The sequence below is a fragment of the Danio rerio genome, chromosome 14 (assembly GCF_049306965.1).
Source record: "Danio rerio strain Tuebingen ecotype United States chromosome 14, GRCz12tu, whole genome shotgun sequence".
Lineage (NCBI taxonomy): Eukaryota > Metazoa > Chordata > Actinopteri > Cypriniformes > Danionidae > Danio > Danio rerio.
The window spans coordinates 32310162-32331341 of record NC_133189.1 but is presented as its reverse complement, the minus strand read 5'-3'; the positions used below and the strand labels follow the sequence as shown (position 1 = coordinate 32331341).

The following is a 21180-nucleotide window of genomic DNA, read 5'->3' as shown; positions in this document are numbered from 1 at the left end:
ATAAAGTTCCATTTTAAAAGTTCAATTTTGTTTTAATTTATTTAAAAAACATTTTAAGGTCAAAATTATTAGCCCTTTTAAGCTATATATATTTTACGATATAGAATAAACTATTGTTATACAATAACTTGCCTAATTACCCTAACTTAACATCTTTAAAATATCTAGTAAATTGGCATCAAGGAAAAGGTAAAATAAATCAGTTATTAGAAATTAGTTATTTAAATTATATTGTTTAAAAAAGTGTTGGAAAAAATCTCTATGTTTAACAGAAATTGGGGGAAAATAAACGGGGGTGGGGGGATAATTCTGACTTTTTATTGTGATTTTTTTATTTATTGAATAGCCCAGGTGGACCCATTTACACTAGTGCATTTGTATTTTAAAAAGTTAACTCTCCTAGTCCAGATTGCCATTGTTAATGTGTTTCAGAAAAAGGATCTCCATTCACACTTCCACAGCCTGACCATTCACGCTCACTTGGTCATGCACATATTTTGCCAGCATCAGTACTTACCGGTTTTGTAATAGTCACACAAATGCTAGGTTTCACACAATTCCTTCATACTGTCCCAACACAAATTTAAGTGGATGGAACATAACATAATTAAGTTGTACCAAAAAATTTCAAGAATTGTGTTGTTTTATTTCCTCGATTTAACAAAGTAGTTTGAACAAGCAGCAGAAATCTTTACCTTTTTTTTTTTTTTTTTGAGTGGGGCTTAACAAATCAGTACAGTAATTTTCCAGAAAAACAGTCAGAAACTGATTAAGTATTGCTGCACTTATTATCAATAATTAGCTTTTCAGTCCGTCTACACTGAAATAAAATACCCCTCTGTGTTTGTGGGTTGAAGATGCTAGAGTGAGGATGACAGGCACTCAATGATGGTCCATAGTGATAAAGAAAAATTGCATTCACACTATATTTTACATTTACTAAGAACTGGTGAATAATCGTAACATGCTTCATGATCAAGATTTTTATATATTTTAACTCTTCTACCCCAAGTGAAAATGCTTCTATTGATTGAAAATTCATTAAAATGCCCAATGTTGAATAAAAATATTCTTTTAAAGAGCCCCTATTATGCATTATAAAAGGGCACATTTTGGTTTTTGGGTCTCCAACAACAGGCTGATATGCATATAAGGACAAAAAACAAAATTACTTGTGTGAGTACTTAATTATTCCCATTCTCAGTCAATTCCCTCATGATGTACTGTATGAGAGCATCTAAGGTCAATAGACGACCTCGCCAGAGTTCAGAAAAGCCTGTTTTAGGGCAGCGCATTGTCTCCACCTTCTCTGAACATTGCGTGTTTCTGCAAAAATGGCCGTATGCCAGGATCTCCCCTTTTTTGGACAACTTTCCCAAGTCTGACTAGGTTTCTAGATTGTTTTGGAGATACGCTGACAGCTAATTGGCTCAAACGCTGCCTACGTGTAAGAGTCCTGCACATCAGACAACAACATCTCTGCACCGTTCAGTTGACCTACGTATTTCTGTCTGGTTGGATGACTTTGATCTGAGCATTTACGTCATCGCCTCTGCTACCTGCACATGTATCATATGTCCGCTCATACCTTTAAACGATTTAATCCTTTTGTGCGGATGAGATTAAGAATGTACAAAGCGTCAAGATAACATATTTTCACTCCGCACAGGTAATTGCTTGAATGCACATACATAACTGTAAATAAGCACACAAATGCTTTTACTCAGAAAGAGGCGGTTATGCTCAGTTATGGCTCAGGGTGAACAGGGTTACACCATTTCTGAGAAATTCCAAAGATTCATTCATGGCAATGAGAGAGGATAGAGTTTTAAGGCAGTAAGAAGCAGTCCAGGTGTGGTAAATCTTCCATGCAAAGCTTCCAGCTCCAACCTGCACATCGGTCTCATCCGGCCTTATATAGACTGAGATGGACGCGATGTGTGTTGATATTTTGTGTATATGTGTGTGATTGTGCACTGTGGTGTCAATATGCTTGTAAGATAAGACTGCATTTTCTGACCTTTGCTTCTGTTCTTTAGTCATTTAGACATCTGTGTTTGCCTTAAGGTTTATGGTTCAATTGTGCCAAAGGCATTTCGTCTGTGTTGTCTTTGGAAACTATCCGATGACAACATCATATGATTTAGAGGACAAATTCTTTCAGTGCTGATTATACAACGCAAGAGAGTAACTCCATTTTCCCCCTCTCTCTCTAAGTAAATAAAGAACGATTGTTCTCAGTATTCATTTAATGAGTACCGACACTTTGGATGATTTATGGTGGCCTTTTATTGCACTGATTAACGCAATTATGTATCAAATTGATTTACTTTCGTTTTCAAGCCTCGCTGCTTGCGCTGAATACAAACAAGCACTTCACTAGCCAAAAGACACTGAACCGTACCTGATAAAATAAATTAGTACCGCTCCGCACACACACGTTTTGTTTTCATTTGAGATGAGATGCACTAATGAATGGATTGAGCTGAAGGCATATTGCCAGGCTGTGCACGCTGTGCTGATGCCAGATGATCTACGGTAAAGCGGATGTAATGACCGCACTCTGACATCACATGCCTTATGTTTCACTCTTCTCCTGGCCTGTCTGCTTATCATCGGAGGCCAGAACACTGGGGCTTCACTTGTACTGCTGCCACTGTGCAGGCAGGGAACTCAGTGGAGAACAGCAGAATATCTCCGTGGCTCACGTCAGACCACCTTCTGGATAAGTAGTTGATATAAAGTATTATGAGATTATTAATTATGTGACCCTGGCGAATTTAAACATAGCCAAAAATACATTGTGTGGGTCAAAATTATTATTTTATGACAAAAACCATCAAAATATCAATCAGTTCCCCTTCGGGGGGAACTTCAGCACTATAAGTGGATTTGATTTGTAAAATCCACGCATTGGGAGGTTCGGTTCAGAAGCTACTCGTCTGAAAGAGTATTGAACGGGCCAATTAAGAATGAATTGGCAGCGCAAGCCTGCGCAGGTGAGCGGCATAAGCAATCAACTGAGTATATAAGCTCACCTGGCGCCAGCAGACGCTATCCTTTTCGCTTCAGAGACTTTCTGATCGAGTCGATGAGGGTTCCTCCTGCTGTGACCAGCGATTCTGAGCGAACGAGAGCATTCTCCCGGTCCAGAGTGTGTACACGCAGTGGCAGACGGTCGAGCTGGGTTTCTCCCTTGCCTGGCGTTCTTTGGGTCCGGTCCTCCAGAGCGGTGCGTATAAAGTTGCAAACTTCACAGAAAGAGCAACACAGTCGTGCAGCACGTCCTTATCAGGACGGCGCTCCGACTGTGCGTTTCTGGATGCGGTGGTTTCCTGTCCTTGGATGATGGGCGCGGGCATTGCGTTACATGTCTGGGGGTCCAGCATGTTAATGCGCTGCTCGCGGGCAGTTCATGTCGTCATTGCGATGCCATGACTGTTGCGCAAGATCGCGGTTAGCCTTTGCAAAAGGGTGAACCACCCCAGTTGTCCCCTGCTCTGCAGCGGGCACTCGGGCAGATCTGAGGGTTTCAGCGAGAGATAATCCGTCGCCCACGGGCCCGCGGACCTCCCGCTCCTCTAAGCGCTCCATCCAAGCTTCGGGCGGGGGAAGCGATCCGTCTAACAGATGGTAGCCCTTACGCCCGATGACACCGGAGACCAGATGTCCACCGCGGCATCGGAGGGTGGGCTTTCATTGTCCGATGATGATCCAGACCCGCTCGCCCCCTTCGGGCTGGTGAGCGCTGTCACTACGGATCCTGAAACGGACATGTTAGCCGTGCTTTCCCGGGCTGCTTCGGCCGTGGGTTGGAGATGGTTTATCCCCCAGCTCCGCGGCCGGACCGACTAGAGGGGCGTTCCCTTCTTCCCGGAGGTGCACAGTAGGCTCACGCGGTCTTGTAAAGCACTTTTTTCTGCTCGTGCTGCGTGTTCCTCCACCCTAACCACTCTTGACGGTGAAACAGCCAGGGGGTATGTGGCGATTCCTCAGGTTGAGTGCGCGATGGCGGTAAATCCGCGCGGCGCCTCTTCTTGGCGGGGTCCGCCTCGTCTCCCATCCAAAGCCTGTAAGTTATCTACCTCCCTCGGAGCTAGAGCTTACATAGCTGCGGGCCAGGCTGCTTCCGCCTTGCATGCGATAGCCACCTACCAGCGCTACCAAGCGCAGGCGCTGGCCGAGCTGCACGAGGGTGGGTCCAACCCAGGCTTACGAGCTTCGCACCGCCGCCGACTTAGCTCTTCGGACTACTGAGTCCGCTGCGTGTGCGTTGGGGAGGACGATGTCCACATTAGTGGTCCAGGAGCGCCACCCCTGGCTGATATGCGCAAAGTCGACAAAGTCCGCTTTCTTGACTTCCCCATATCCCCAGCCAGGTTCGGCGACACTGTCTGTGAATTCACCCAGGAATTCAAGGCGGTGAGAGAGCAGTTGGTGGGTGATGTCTTATCGGCGGTCCGTAGCCCGATCCGCCCGCCGTGCCATTCATACCTGCTCCTCGCCGAAGGCGCCCGCCTACGAGAGCTGCTCCGCCCCCGCACACGCCTCAGGCGAAGCGAGCGCGTCGGGCACCTCGGAAGCAGGCAGCCCCCCTGCCCAGAACGCCGCTAAGTCCGGCAACGGACCGCGAAGCGCCCCTGGGACAGGCCATCTGGAGAAGAGGGAACTTGCTCTTTCCCCGCTGGAGGGCGGGGCCCCATTTCCAACGGCACTTTTTACTGTCATGAAAACATTATGAAAGGGCACTTTTCACTTCCCCAGATGTGACAGCCCGAAATCTGCCAGTCTGGGACGCTATGCTTTCTAGCTTGCAGATTCGGTGCGTTTCGCCAGTGGCTCACGAGTGCTGGGAGGACGGTCTCCTTTCTCCCACCCCTCGAGCCTCCCCTCCGGAGCTCGGGTTTGGAGTGAGAGCAAATATCTCACCTCCAGCTTTTCCGTGGGACCCGCGAGCTTCCCGGATCAGCACACCCCCTCCGCGCTGCCCCACTGCTGGTACGTCAGCGATTGTAGCGATGAGTCCATTAGCGAGAGCTCTGCCTGCCTGGTTAGCGCGGGCCAGCTCTTCGCGGTGGCTCATACGCACAATCAGACTCGGCTATGCGATTCAGTTCGCGAAACGGCCCCCCAAGTCACGGGTGTGTATTCACCAGGGTCAGCCCCCTGTCCGCCCCTGTCTTGCGAGAGGAGATTGCTGTCCTCCTGGCGAAGGATGCAATCGAGCCGCTCCCTCCAGCCGAGATGGGTCACGGCCAATCCTAGATCTGCGCGTTTTGAACCGCTGCCTGCACAAGCTGCCGTTCAGAATGCTCACGCAGAAGCGCATCCTCCGGTGCGTTCGTCCTCTGGGTTGGTCTGCAGCATTAGACCTGATGGACGCGTATTTCCATGTCTCCACTCTTCCTCGCCACCGACAGTTTCTGCGGTTTGCGTTTGAAGGTCGAGCTTGGCAATACAAAGCCCTCCCCTTCGGGCTCTCTCTGTCTCCGCGGGTCCTCACCAAGCCCGCGGAGGGTGCCTCAGCGCCCTTTCGGCTCGCGGGCATCTGCATACTCAATTTCTTTACGACTGGCTGATTTTTGCCCTCTCTCGGAGCAGTTGATTATGCACAGAGACAAAGTGCTCTGGCACTTCCACCTGTGGGGGTTTCAGGTCAACCGAGAAAAGAGCAAACTCGCCCCCGTGCAGAGGATCTCTTCTCTCGGGCTGGAGCTGGACTCGGTCACCATGGCAGCGCGCCTCTCCGGAGAGCGCGCTCAGCTGATGCTGTACTGTCTGAGAGAGCTCGACAGTAAAATAGTGGTCCCACTGAAACTATTTCAGAGGCTCCTGGGGCATATGGCATCCGCAGCCGCTTCATGCCGCTCGGATTATTCTATATGAGACCACTTCAGCACTGGCTTCACGATCGAGTCCCCAGACGCGCATGGCACGCGCGCGCACACCGAGTCTCTGTTACTGCGCTGTGTCGCCGCGCCCTCAGCCCTTGGAGCGACCCCTCGTTCCTACAGGCCTGGGTGTCTCTAGAACAGGCGTCCAGTCTTGTTGTCGTTTCAGCAGACACTTCCAACACGGGCTGGGGGGCTGTGCGTTGCGGGCATGCGGCTGCGGACCTGTGGAAAGGTACCCAGTTGCATTGGCATATCGCCTGGAGCTGTTGGCAGTGTTCCTCGCTCTCCACCGTTTTTTTCCGGTGCTGGAGCGGCAACACGTGCTGGTCAGGACGGACAGTACGGCGGCGGTGGCGTATATCAGCCGTATAGGGGGTATGCGCTCTCGCCGCATGTCTCAGCTCGCCCGCCGTCTGCTCCTCTGGAGTCATCCGCGGCTGGAATCGCTGCACACCATTCATATTAAGGCAAGCTCAACCGTGCAGCCGATGCGCTCTCACGGCAGCCTTGCGTCCTGGAGAATGGAGACTCCACCCCGAGTCTGTTCAGCTGATATGGGCGCGATTCGGGGAAGCCCAGATCGATCTGTTGCTTCCCCCGAGATCGCTCATTGCTAGTTGTTCTTTCCCTGACCGAGTGCTCTCGGCACGGATGCACTGGCTTACAGCTGGCCTCGGGGCACGCGCAAATACGCGTTTCCCCCAGTGAGCCTGCTCGCGCAGTTACTGTGCAAGGTCAGGAAGAGGACGAGGAACAGGTTGCTGGTTGCGCCCCTCTGGCTCAACCGGACCTGGATGTCAGAGCTCTCCCTCGCGATAGCCCTCCCCTGGCAGTCCCTTCGAGAGAGCACCTACTCTCTCAGGGACAGGGCACCACCTGGCACCCTCGCCGATCTTTGAAGAGATTTTAGACGCGAGGAAGACTTAGGTAACCTCCGATTGCGGTGGCTAATACCGTCACTCGGGCTAGAGCCCCCTCCCCGAGCGCGCCTATGCCCTGACGTGGAGTCTATTCACTGAATGGTGTGTCTCTCGCTGAGAAGACCCCCGTAATTTGCCAGATCAGCGTTGTGCTTTCTTTACGCCGAGAGAAGTTGGAGAGCAGGCTGTCGCCCTCCACACTCAAGGTTACGTGGCTGCCATCTCCGCTCTCATAACGCGGTGGCTGGCAGCACCGTGGGAACGCATAACCTCATCATCCGGTTCCTCAGGGGCGTTAAGCGAATTAATCCATCCCGCCCCCTCTCATGCCCTCTTAGGATCTCGCCCTCGCTACACAAGCCGCGTCAGATCCCTTCGATCCTCGACTCAGTATCTTTCTGTCCCTGAAGACAGCTCTGCTGGTCGCGTTGATATCGATTAGAGGGTCGGGGACCCGGAGGCATTTTTCGGTCAGTGACTCGTGCCTGTAATTGGGCTGGCTTCTCTCACGTCCTGAGACCCCGCCCGCGATATGTGCCCAAGGTTCCTACCACTCCGTTTTAATACGAGGTAGTGAGCCTGCAAGCGCTGCCCTCGGAGGAGGCAGACCCAGCCCTTCTTTATTGTCCAGTTCGCGTTTTGCGTATTATCCGGACCGCACTCAGAGTTTAGATCATCTGAGCAGCTCTTCGTCTGTTATAACGGTCGGCAGCAGGGAAGTGCCGTACCGAAATAAGTTCCCACTAGATTGTGGATGCCTTTCTTTCACTATCAGAGCCGAGATAAGCCGCGTCCCCCGAGAGCGCGTGCGCACTCCACTCGGAGTTTCGCATCCTCTCGAGCGCGCGCACGCGGCGCCCCTCTAACAGACTTCTGTAGAGCTGCGGGCTGGGTGACACCCAACACATTTGCAAGGTTTTACAATCTGCGAGTGGAGCCGGTTTCCTCAAGGGTATTAGGTAACCCTTGGTGATTGAGGAAACAATTCGGTAGGGTGTTGAAACACGCTTGCTGCGCCATTTTCCCTAACACGGAGATACGTGCGCCTTTTTATCTGTCAGTAAAGTTCCCCGTCAGGTGAGCCCTGCAGATTCCTCCGTGGCCCCCAGCACTGACTCAGCGGAGGAGTCACTTGCTGGCCCACTACGTTGTAGGTCTGCCCGCTGGTCAGCCCGCGTTTGGGTAAAGGTGCCTGCTATGCGTGGTCCCCACTAGGCGATCCCATATGCTTATTCAGCCACGGTTAAGTCCCCCCCCCTGGGCGGACCCGTGTCTTCCCTCCCCGCTAACCACTCTTTTGCTATGCGTACTCCCCCTTTTTAGGGCTAGTCCATATGTAAATTCTGCCATCTATCCCCCCTTGGGTAACGGATGGCCTCCGCAGCGTCCTCCCTATCGGGATTGCACGCTTCCCAACGTACTGTCGTATTTTCCTAGAATTATCTAGATGCTCACGACTTCCCAAAAAATATATCTAAATCCGTAAAACTTCTGTTGAAGTAGGATAAATTAGGGCCAGGGACACGTTGGAGGACCGCGCCCCCCATGATGCGGGTGCGTCACGCTTGCTTGACTATCTCCTCATCGGGGGTGTTGGTAAGGTGCAGTCATTATGGCGCTTTCAATGGGCTCCCAATGCGTGGATTTTACAAATCAAATCCACTTATAGTGCTGAAGTTCCCCTCGAAGGGGAACGTTCGAGGTTACTAAAGTAACCCTTCGTTCCCCGAGGAGGGGAACGGAAGCACTATACTCCGTCGCCATAATGACTGTCCCTTAGCTGTTGAAAGTCTCTTCAGCTTAAAAAGGATAGCGTCTGCTGGCGCCAGGTGAGCTTATATACTCAGTTGATTGCTTATGCCGCTCACCTGCGCAGGCTTGCGCTGCCAATTCATTCTTAATTGGCCCGTTCAATACTCTTTCAGACGAGTAGCTTCTGAACCGAACCTCCCAATGCGTGGATTTTACAAATCAAATCCACTTATAGTGCTTCCGTTCCCCTCCTCGGGGAACGAAGGGTTACTTTAGTAACCTCGAACGATTTTTTAGATTAATAATGCAAATTGATAAGAACTTAATTTGGAGTTTTTTTTAGATAATATACAAACACATAAATGTATAAGAAAATATAATTCCTATTGACAAAGAGATAACATCAAATAAACAGCAACAGCAAAAACAACAGAAAACTACAGAACTCTAAATCCAACTCTTTTACCCCCTTCTAAGCACCATCCCTCCCATCTCCCACCCCTCCCTCTTTCCTGAGGCCTTCAATGAGTATACAAAGATGAATCAAGACGCATATTAATAAATAATAAACCAATTATATAATAATATTAATATAATAATAATACTAATAATAAGAATAAGAATAATAACAAAATTATTAAAAATGAAAATGATAATAAATAAATAAATAAATAAATAAATAAATAAATAAATAAATAAATAAATAAATAAATAAAATGATATAATAAATATATGGGTTAATATATAAGGAGATAATTTAAAGTGAATGCTAAAAGTCTCTCTCCTTTTTGAAATTCTAGTCTGCACGTTCTGAAATGTTAAGGTTCCCAATAACAGTAAAGGAATTCAGTGATCCTTTGAAACAACGTCTCAGTTTCTCAAGAGTGATGCAATGTAGAACCTCTTCCATCCAGTGTTCTGATGATGGAGTGGACACATGTTTTCTCATTCCTCATTCTGATGCTCGCTTTGAACTGCAGCATATCATCTTGACCATGTCTACATGCCTAACTGCATTGAGTTGCTGCATAAGTGATTGGCTGATTAAAAATTTGCGTTAACTAGCAGTTGGATGGCGACGCAGTGGCGCAAGTTGTGCTGTTGCCTTACAGCTAGAAGTCACTGAGTCGCTGGTTCGAACCTCGGCTTGTCTCGGCTCAGTTGGCGTTTCTGTGTGGAGTTAGCATGCTGGATGAGCTGGCGGTTCATTCCGCTGTGGCGACCCTGGATTAATAAATGGACTAAGCCACAGGTGTCAAACTCAGTTCTAAAAGGGCTGCAGCTCTGCACAGTTTAGTTCCAACCCTAATTAAACACCTGATCAAACTAATTGAGTCCTTCAGGCTTGTTTGAAACCTACAGGTAAGTGTGTTGGAGCAGGGTTGGAATTAAACTGTGCAGGGCTTCGCCCTCCGGGAATTGAGTTTGACACCCCTGGACTAAGCCGACAAGAAAACGAATAAATAAATAGCAGTTGGACAGGTGTACCTAATAAAGTGGCCGGTGACTGTATATATATATATATATATATATATATATATATATATATATATATAAAACTGATTGTTTCAGTTTCATGGTGAATGTGTAAAAAACTTTATACAAAAATTATTTTTACGCTGAATGACATTCTAGTGTGTCCAAAATAGCCTTTTTCTACAGTTGCACAGTTCCTTTTCTTACTTTTGAATTACATGAAATCATATGTCAAATAAAAGTCACATTTATCTAATAAACTTCAGTGCTTCGGTAATAGTTACTTATTTGGAATTAAGCTTATCGAAAATACAGCACCCGTATATTCTGTATGGAACTGCTGATTTGGCACTGACTTTTATGACCTGGCTGCAGACAGTTACATAAGCATGGCATGCAAGGCCCAATTTCTGAGGAAAGATATTCTTCATTGTAAAGCCTGCAGGAGGCCGTGGCTCAGCAAGAAGCATCGATTAGTACGACCTGAGAGCAGCCGTGCAAGAGTAACACACTCTGACACCTCTCTGAAGAAAAACAATGCATTATTAATTAGGAGTGCGTGCAGCAGTACAGCCACATCTGGAGTGATTTCTTTTCATGTCTGCACAGCGGGGGCTTCTTGAACACATGGATCACTAGTACATAGCGTACAGAGCTTAAGACAGATCCATTCACTGTCTGACCTCATTATATTGTGCGAAATTCAGATTATTGCATTTGTAGATGGGCGCTACTCATTTTTCCACATCTGATACAGTATATGAATGAATGAATGGATATGGTGGTGTTATTCGGTATAACCTTGGGACTAATGTTCTGGAGTTATGATGATTATATTAAATGATGATGATAATAATAATGACACTTTATGTCATCGGAACATTCCCTCCTTTTGTTGCTTGAGTATCTATGACAGACTAATTGGAGCGATTTGGTATAATTGGACAATGTGTGCAGGACAGACATTTTTGTTGGAGGGAAGATTCTCCTATTGGACTCTGTATGAAAACATGCCTAACAGCCCTTTCTGTTTCAGGTTTCGGTGATTTGAGCTCAAAGCTTGATGTGCAGCTGTAGAGAAGATATACTTTTTTAATTTTACGTCAGTGTCAGTGTTAAACTGTTTTCTCTACAGGGAAATTTTTCATTATAAAACAGAAATGTTCAAAGTAGGGCGTGCGGGCCAAAATTGGCCTATTGTAACCTTTGGTTTGGTCCACCATCCCATCTGAGAAGAGAGTGATGGAGAGGGTTGAAGTGAATGCCTTTAAAAGAGATTGTCATTTCTAATTTGACTGGATCTTTTGTTTGTTTGTTTTATTGCTAAGCTACAAAAAAGCAAACTGAAATGAATTATTTCACTTAAATCTTGCAAATGAATCTATTTTTTTAAATGTACAGTAAATAATGTCCCTCGATGGATAGAAGACTTTGTAGAAGACATTAGTGAGCAAATCATGGCAAAAACTAGAGTAACTCCATTTTGTTGTTAATTAAATCGTTTTTGTTTTTACTGTAATAAATTCCTAATAAGAGCGACGCGGTGGCGCAGTAGGTAGTGCTGTCGCTTCACAGCAAGGTCACTGGTTCTAGTCTCGGCTGGGTCAGTTGGCATTTCTGTGTAGAGTTTGCATGTTCTCCTCACATTTGTGTGGGTTTCCTCCGGGTGCTCCGGTTTCCCCCACATGTTCAAAGACATACAGTACAGATGAATTAGGTAAGCTAAAATTGTCGTAGTGTATGTGTGTGAATGAGAGTCTATGAGTGTTCCGCAGTGATGGGTTGCAGTTGAAAGAGCATCGGCTGCGTAAAACATTTGCTGCATAAGTTGGCAGTTCATTCCGCTGTGGCGACCCCAGATTAATAAAGGGACCAAGCCGAAAAGAAAATGAATGAATGAAAAGTTCCCAATAAAATGCAATGTATGCTGTATTATAGGGATACTCTGATCGATCGGCTGAAGATCAGTATCAGTCGATAATCACATTTTATGACTCACCGAACTGGTCGATCTCTCATGAACCAAACGCAGGTGTCTGTTTACCAGTTTACAACCCAGGGTATACATCCACAGCACTAGAACACGTGAGCAACACGTGAATTTTTTTAACCAGATTTTTTCATGTGCTTTATCTATGGAGTGTCTGGAGTCTCCCTACAGTATTAGTTAATATAAAGCAATGTTTTCTAGTTAAATATTTTTAGCTAAATACTTATAAACTTTATACAATAATTGAGGAAATCATCCATAGCGTATATACTGTATTTACGCCTGGCGCACTAGACTCAATCATGTTTGGTTTTTGGCACTTCATAAGAAAGAGTTTGGGCACCCCTGATTATAAGAGACCTTTTCCGCAATGAAAATTTGTTCTAAATGAGACTACAGTTGACAATGAGCATTACTTTTCATTAATATTATTTTTAATATACCCAGTTTATTGCTCTTTACAACTCTGGAATGTCTACATTAAAACAGATACACTTTGACACTTTGACCATCTGTCCTCATTGAGACACCAATGTTTGCCCTGCAATATAGAGATTGTTGAGGTCCCTTTGTTCCTCCAAACGGATAGCTTTAAAAATTCGATGTTTGAAATAAAAATGACATGTTTATTCATGTGCACTGAAATATAGATATACCAGTAACTGCAACGTGCTCTCATGTTATGTTGGTACAATATATATTTAATACATCTTCAGAGATGCATGAAAAAGATGAGCAAAACATGAAATTAAATCACACATTGAATGATAATCAAATTCAATCTAGATTTAATTATTGCCCGGAGAACAGATAATAAAAACTTTATCTTTATTATCTGATTTCCCTGTATCATCTCAGTAGGCTTTTGTTGCATCAGTAAGAATATTTAAGTGCTTTCAGAGTGACTTTAGGAAAATGGAAACAAAACAGAAATGCTTTCAAATGCAAATTAATGTAAACATATGTATTGAACAAAATATGTTTTAATATAATATATTTTTATATAATATAAACAAATATATTTTGAAATTAAAATTTAAAAGTCAATTAACAGCAGATTTTAATTTTGGGAGAATAATCCTATCAATGTGTAATTTCCACATATCATACACACACATGAGGTTTACATGTGTACGTCAGATTGAAAGTTCTTACATAACATGAAAATGAAGCCATGGAGCAGACACGTTATTTCCATAACATTTTGCATGTGCAGTAATGAGTCTAAGCATTTAAAAGAGTCAAATAGTTTTTTAAATTTAAGGTAGATACATTACATAATATTTTATTATATCACAAAAATATTAAGCAGCACAAGTGTTATCATTATATATTGGGCACCAGTTCAGCATATAAGAATGATTTCTGAAGGATCTATGATGCTAGAATTCAGTTCAATTGTTGAAAATTGTTCATTTAAAATGTAATATGTTAGTGTGTTTAATGCCTTTTGATATAATAAATGTAATGGTAAGCATTAGAGATTTCTTTCTTCATTCTTCTGAACAGTGTATACTTATATTATGAATATTTAAATAATTTAGTGTAAGTGCAGACGTGCTGTTGCTTGGAAATCTAAAAATAAATAAATAAACACAAGCTTATACAGCCCCAGATTGTCCTCAGTCACGTAAAAGCAGATAAGTTGATCTGCTGAGATGACACAAAACTCAAGCGGGTATAAATATCCACCATTAATAAGAACTTTGGACATCCACAACAGCTTCAAGTGGCAAACTCAACGCATTACATTACAAAGAACATGGGTTTACTGTCATGACAAAAAAAAAAAAAAAAAAACTAGGTCTTCAGTGCAGAAATGTTAAACTGGGTAATCACAGAGCTGCTGATGTAACCCAAAAGTACTCAAAGTCCTAGAGTCTTGTCTAGACAGATAACAAAGCAACAAAGGGGGTCGGATGTGTGATACACCTGGGCCGTAAAAGTACAAATACCTGCTAATGCTTGGTGTATAGTTAGAGGAGCTTTCATAACTGTTCAAATGCAGCCTTATGTAAGCAGCAAGATAATAATGCCATTGACGACCTGACCAGTCATAATTGCTAAGTCAGGCACTGCACGAAAATGTTCATGCTTATTTTGCGCCTCGCTTCATCGCATGTCAATGGGACGTGCAACTTTGATGCCTGCGCAGGAACAAAACAAAACAAAACAAAACAAAACAAAACAAAACAAAACAAAACAAAAAAATAATTAAACTATAAATGATTAAATAAAATATATATTTGCTGTTATTATTATTATTATTTAATAATAATAATAATAATAATAATAAATAATAAATTATTATAATTAGAATACACTTTTATTCATTCGTTAAATTGAGCATAAATCATAATAAGTGAAGTTTTGTAAACTAATTTTGTGAGAAGCATGGCATATGATTAATCGCAGCTGGTCTCATATCTGTAATTATCAGCCATAACACAATCAGATTGATCCAAGCCTTCAATAAATAGACTGATTTCACCCTACTGCCTTATTTTTGTTTCGGAAGAATCCCCATTCCACCCCATCTTTGCAAGGGGACGCTCTCGAGGCCTACGAGATCTCGGACTGCCTTACATGCTAACTGTCCAGGCGGGAGCCCTGGACTCAATCATCTCCAAGCTCAGGGTTTACTCCTCAGACAGCATGCCAAAACTGCTAATACTGTCAAGCAATATCTAAGTGTCAAGTCTTGAAAAACACTTACTACTAAGTTTTACTATGTTTTCTTTCACATTAATGCATTGTGCCTGCACACACAAAAATAGATCACATTTAGAAATACATTAATATAGAAAGCTATTCAAAACTAAAAAAAAATATTTCTGAGCAAATAAATGCAGCCTTGATGAGCATCAGAGACTTATTTAAAAAAATGTAAAATACAACAGAATTCTTTCTCACGATCATTCATTTTATAGTCACTAAAAGCATTCAGTGTTGCTTGCAAAAGTCCTACAAATGTATCTTTCTGGCCTAAATTCCTGTCTCACTGGCTGTTAAGGGCAGGGCCTGGCACTTAAGCTATTAGCTCTCAAGTAGGTCAAGTCAAGGGTTTTCGCCAAAGGACAATAGGGAAACCACACTAACAAGTGAAAAACATGCATAAAATACATATTTGCACACAAAATGTTCCAGGGAAAAGTTTTTCTTGGAACATGAAAATAAATTATCTTATATGGCAACAAAGAAGCTTTATTTGCCTTACAGGCTGACCTGAATTGTGTCGGTACGAATTATTCATGCCTTCTTAAGTCAGCTCAATTAGACAAGTTAATGTATCCAGCAAGTTAAAGCATTGAAGGTTTAATCTCCTTTTACATAACACACTGCATGCCCATCTCATGTACCGACATGTTTTATGGGTAAACAAACACCCAGCCATATGCTTCACACACAGCCTAACAATTTTTTTGCAGTCACGCATGAGTTCCTTCAGACAGTCAGACTATGAACACAAAACAAGTCTGACTATTGAGAAATAAGCACGCTACATACATAAAGTTGAAACATGTCTTTTCTGTTCCAACAAAAGGGAACTTAAACTTAGAAAAGCGTGCACTATAGACAGCAATGGAAAACTCTAAAGGGAAATTTTGTAGAGTCATCTGAGATAAAATTCCAGAGTGCAACAGCAGTATTTTTTGTCACTTTGTTAACTTAACCAATAATTAGATCTGTTTTTTTTTTTATTTTAAAAATAATAAATAAGAATAAAATACAAAAAAGAGAAAGAGAAAATCTTATTTGTTTTATCTCAGCTAGGATAAAATCAGTTTTTAATAATAATAATAAAAACACATTTTAAGGTCAATATTATTAGCTCCCTTAAGCAATATTGTTATAATGTTATACAATGATTTGCCTAATACCTTAATTTTTCTAGTTAACCTGCACTGTAAATCTGTTATTTTCCTTTTTTTATTTTATTTATTTATTTATTTTTTGACACACTGAAAAAAAATGGTCTGCAAAATTGTAGCAAGCAATTTATTTGTTAAATTTAAACAAAGAATTTTTTTTTGTAATGTTTAACTTAATTTTTTTTAAATCTGCCCAAATAAATTGTTTACAACCACTGAACTTTGTAAATCCGAGGAATCATCTTTGAATAATTTTTTACAGTGCAACTGGGGTGTTAACGGCCGTTAAATTACATACATTTTCTGTAAAATAACCAACGTTAAGTTACAGAAATTTAATAGAAATTTAAATTTAAGGAAATTTCTGTCATTTAAAGTCTGTTGTTTTACATGTATTTTTTTGTAATTTAATTGTAATTTAAAAGCTTAAAATAATGACCATCAAATTACAATCAAATATTTTTTACAGTGTAGTTAAGCCTTTATAGTTGCACTTGAAGCCTAATTCTAGTATCAAGTTAAATATTTTGTGCTGTCATTATGACAAAGATAAAATAAATCAGTTAGATATTAGTTACGGTTAGTTTTATAACTATTATGTTTAGAAATGTGTTAAAAAAAGTCTTTCTGTTAAACAGAAATTGAGGACAAAAAAATACAGGGGGCTAATAAATTAGAAGGGCTAATAATTTTGACTTCAATATATAAACATAATGTATAAAATAGCATAATTTATTGCAGTTAATGCACCTTTACAGCTCCAGACTTCTCGTCTCATCCAGTATCGTGTCTTTATCATGACACAGCTGATAGGTCACATGATGCAGGACAATAACAACGCATAATAGAGGCTATAAACTGCAGTCTTATTCCCCTAAAATTCTAAATAATGGGGAAAAAATACCCTCAGTTTTGGAGCTGCAGTAAGCATTCTGTATATTAAATTATCTAAATGCTGATGCGTTCAAGAAAGAAAGAAAGAAAGAAAGAAAGAAAGAAAAAAAAAGAAAGAAAGAAAGAAAGAAAGAAAGAAAGAAAGAAAGAAAGAAAGAAAGAAAGAAAGAAAGAAAGAAAGAAAGAAAGAAAGAAAAAAAGAATTATTTGCCGAATCAAATGAATCACATATTCATAAAGCTGCCTATTTAATGCCATTCATAGTCTACTTTGCCTATGCACTTAACCAAATTTAAATACTCATTTTGAGCAATTTTTCTACCAAATTTAATAAACAATTAATTTCATGAATTAATCACCATGTGCAATTAATAAGATTAAAAATTATATCAACGGTATCAAAAATGCATGTTGCAATGAGAGTCACTAATAATAATGTCCCACATGCAAACCAGAGATTCGTCTTATAGCTTCCTCACAGAGAACAGAGGAGGGGAAAAAGAACAATATTGCTGTTTGTCCACCTCCCTCCCATCCAGCTGAGAGAATGGGACATTTTCACAGCATCCAGTCGTTAAGTCGCATCTCTGGCTGTGTCTACTCTCTCATAGACTGACCGTTCAAATACTGCCGCCGCCATGAGTTTGTCACCTCTCTACTCACCTATTCTGTTTAAGCGGAGAGACAGGCGGTAAGTCTATGACATATGAAGTCGTGTGAGTGCATCATTATGACTGACAGCTGATGGATTAATTGCGGAGGTGTGAACATAAGCTAGTCTCGTCTAACCGCTCGAACTGGTGAATTGTTCAGGTCTTGCTTTACAAGGTGCAAAAAATCGTTACATTACAGTCAGTGAAGTGCGTGACCGGCTTCATCGTCTGCTGTGGATCATGATGGAAAGTAATTACAGATGGGTTCTGTGGCTCTTGCATAACTTGTTTTCTTATTTCGGAGCATACAAAGCCAAGTGTTTACATTGTAGATTTTGTTATTTACACGTTTTAATCTTCAGAACTGGGGAAGCCGTCTTCCCGAATAAGCTAGATTTAATTTTTTGACCTAATAAGCAGCAGATATTTGAAGAATCCAAACTTGACGGACTGAAAATATGCCATTCCATACATTCCTTCATAGTAATTATTGGCGTGTCTTTGTGCATGCACATGCTATAAGTTAAGGTGTGCCTTGAGAACGCAATTTTGTTTGTGTGTATGTGTGTGTGTGTGTATTTTAGTAAATTTTATTGCATAAGGGGTTCAAGTAGAATTGTACCAGGCAGTGTTACTATACCAAATATAATCTGTACACCGAGAGAGTTTCCAACCTTGTTTTTAAGCTGTGTAATGGTAGTGTAAAGGCTTTGTTTATCGGAGTAAGTCTGGGACATCTCCACCCTGGCCATGGTGACAGACGGAGACATAGTGTACCATGGCACATCTGTGTTTACTGTGATGTGCAGTGCTTTTTTTTAGGAGTGGAGGCTGAATGAAGCATCTGTTTGCTCATCCCTCTGCATCACAACAATAGGGATGATCCCATTTATAATATACCAAACAAGTTTGAAGGATGCAAATTTTTGGGCAATCCCAGTTTTACTGGAATGTAATATATGCAGCTTTCTTTTTGTTAGAGAGTCTAGCTGTCCTGGTTCTGTCACTTCAAGAGCAGTCACTATAACATGAACACCACCTTATGTAACAGTAAGATTTTGTTGACACTTCATTACCAATATTCATAACGCTTCAAATTAAGGGGCACTTCATAGAGTTCCCCCTTTCGTTTGAGGTATGATTATCATTTCAAAAAGTACAAACTGTACAAGCACTTGCCAATTATCCTGACTATTACTCACCAGGAGGTCACAATCCGTCAGAGGAGAAGACCGTAACTCTTTCTGGAGCACTCCAATGAAATCTGATCTGGCAGCACTGCTAATTTTGCATGAAATGGAAAGTGACAGCAATATGGTCACTAATTTGGCCTTTTCTGTGAAATCTCATTAGGTGGATCAACTTTGAGCCTTCGCCTTTTAAAAAGGCTCCACTGGGATCTAGACGCAATCTTGCTCCAGGCAGAACATTTGGATGACAGGCTGTAATATGACACACAATTTAACTGTATATAACGCATATATAAACATGCTACAACTAGGTATGGGACGATAACCATTTTTAAGGTATACCATGGTTTGGAAAAGTCAAGGTTTTACAACCACTAACATTTTTTATAATACCACTCTTAAGGTATGTGTAAGATTTTTTTTTTTTTTTAGATTTTTCCTTGTTTTAGTTTTTTAGGACAATAGTATCTCCAGCAGTAAAGATATCCAAAGATGCCATTTTAAATCGTAAAGTAATCAGTGATTTTGAAACTAAAGAAGACAGCAGAAGTCAATGATTCATTTGAATTGTTTAACCTGACATGTTTACTGCTCCAAAATACTTTAAATGTTTCTCAAAATAAACTATATTGTGTTCAAAGGGGGGAAAAAGTTAGTTTTTTACCCAAACAATTAAAAAATATATATATTTTAGAGCAGTGATTACAATACCGTCAAACCGTGATATTTTTAATCCAAGGTTATCATAACATAAGAATCCTAGTTACAACAATAAATGTATTTTACACTATTTCAGAAAATGCCTCCTCTTTGAAAATGCCAGTTGCAGTATTAATAACAGATAGCCAAAACATTTAGCTATTTTTTTATTAACATAATGGTTATAATAATTCTGTCTGCATTTAATTTGTTCGTAAGATTTTTTTTGTTTGTTTGTTTGTTTTGCATTCCACATAACAAAACTTATATGGCATCAAGGTTTCTTGATAATAAGAAATAGCCTGAAAAAATACAAAAGTGATACAAAATAATGAAAAGATAAAATAAAATAAAATGTAAAAAAAAAAAAAAAACATGTAACAATTTGAGGCTCTTTTGTTTTGTTTTGTTTTTCCTTTATGTCTTCATAACTGTTGCAATAACTAAATATATTGTTTAAAAATATTATCATAAGACTCTAAAATGAGTGACTAATAACAATTTTAAAACAAAATTACTGCAGGTAAGCATTTTGTTATGAGCTTATTTGCTGTAAAGCTAAAAAGTAACAGATGGACAGCGGAGCAAGTGTGTTTACATTCTGAGTGAGCAAAATGTGCAAACAGCAGCTTGCTGACTAATTTCCAAGTTTTCAAGTCTCAGTGACTTTGATCCCAGCCCACAAACAGCATGTGTTTATGTCTGTTATACACAAGTGGGCCACTAGAGGCACTAAAGGCTGCAGTTAGATATTGACAAAAAAGTGCAGTGAGAAAGCTGCTTAGACTTTTTATCTATGCAACTATAATTGCGTCTGATTTGTCAGCTGCAAAATTATAATGATAAATACAATTAAAATGAATTTACAAAGACCCCGAGGCATTCATTAAACGTAAAATATATCATTTTACTCTAATAGACAGCTGAATTGCTTATGTGACAAATTACTGGGGTTAACAAGAACACGTTGTTCCTTAGAGGTTTTGACCTTACCAGAATAAACAAAACATCCGTGTGTTTAGCAGTTGCACAGTTATCTGTTTCATGTCATAACTCGGCAAAACGTATCAGTTATCAAAATACAAATGTTGCAACTTGCAAAGGCCGCGTGCTAATGGCGTGCCTTGTTTTTGTTGATGTGTGTTGGGGGTTTGTCCTGCGGCTCGCTGCTGCTGCATGCTGTGTGTTCTTTAGGCGAGTTCAGTGAGAGGGCAAAGCGAAAATCTATGCCACAAACCTCATTTGAATAATGTATTCATGCGTCACGCGACGTCACCGCGCCGAGTATAAAAGCCCCGCTGCGGCAGAAATAGCATCACTTGCCGACAGCGTTTCTCTGAAACCGCTCCTAGTTCACTCATAGCGCCCGGCTTCTCTGTGCTCGTCGCAACAGAGCAACGAAACATAACAACCAAGGATCTTAAAGTCGTGTCCATACCAGTCGCAAACGTGGCGAGAAGTATCATCCAGACGGGTCTTGTACTCAATATGAGCACGGAGATGTTCAAAAATCCAATGGAGCTCGCAGTCTACCAGCTGCACAATTTCTCCATCTCCTTCTTTTCGTCCTTCCTCGGAGGGGATGTAGTATCGGTTAAATTAGACAACAGGTAGGACGATTATACAGGATTATTGGATGTTTTTGATAGGAATTGTTTTTCGCACTAGTTTTGCGGCATTCGCTGCGGTTCAACACAGTTGTCACGCACTGAGAGCTTGTTTACTACTGCGGTGTCTGAACTCCCCTAATGATACTTTGTTTCTTTGTCTTTTGCAGTGCCTCTGGCGCGAGCGTTGTGGCAATTGACAACAAGATCGAACAAGCAATGGTAAGATGGAT

General features: G+C 41.7%; 1 protein-coding gene across 3 annotated transcripts in view; it reads left to right on the top strand.

Moving 5' to 3' along the window:
* tsc22d3 (TSC22 domain family, member 3) overlaps positions 1-21180 on the top strand; it is a 79213-nt gene that overhangs the window by 43221 nt on the left and 14812 nt on the right. Inside the window, 2 exon segments of one of the 3 annotated variants that reach the window (NM_200569.2) lie at positions 20655-20950; positions 21118-21169. The exons of 1 other annotated variant lie outside the window; for it this stretch is intronic. In NM_200569.2, coding sequence (NP_956863.1) covers positions 20829-20950; positions 21118-21169 — 174 coding nt within the window. In that variant the 5' untranslated portion in view covers positions 20655-20828. 3 annotated transcript variants of the gene reach the window in all.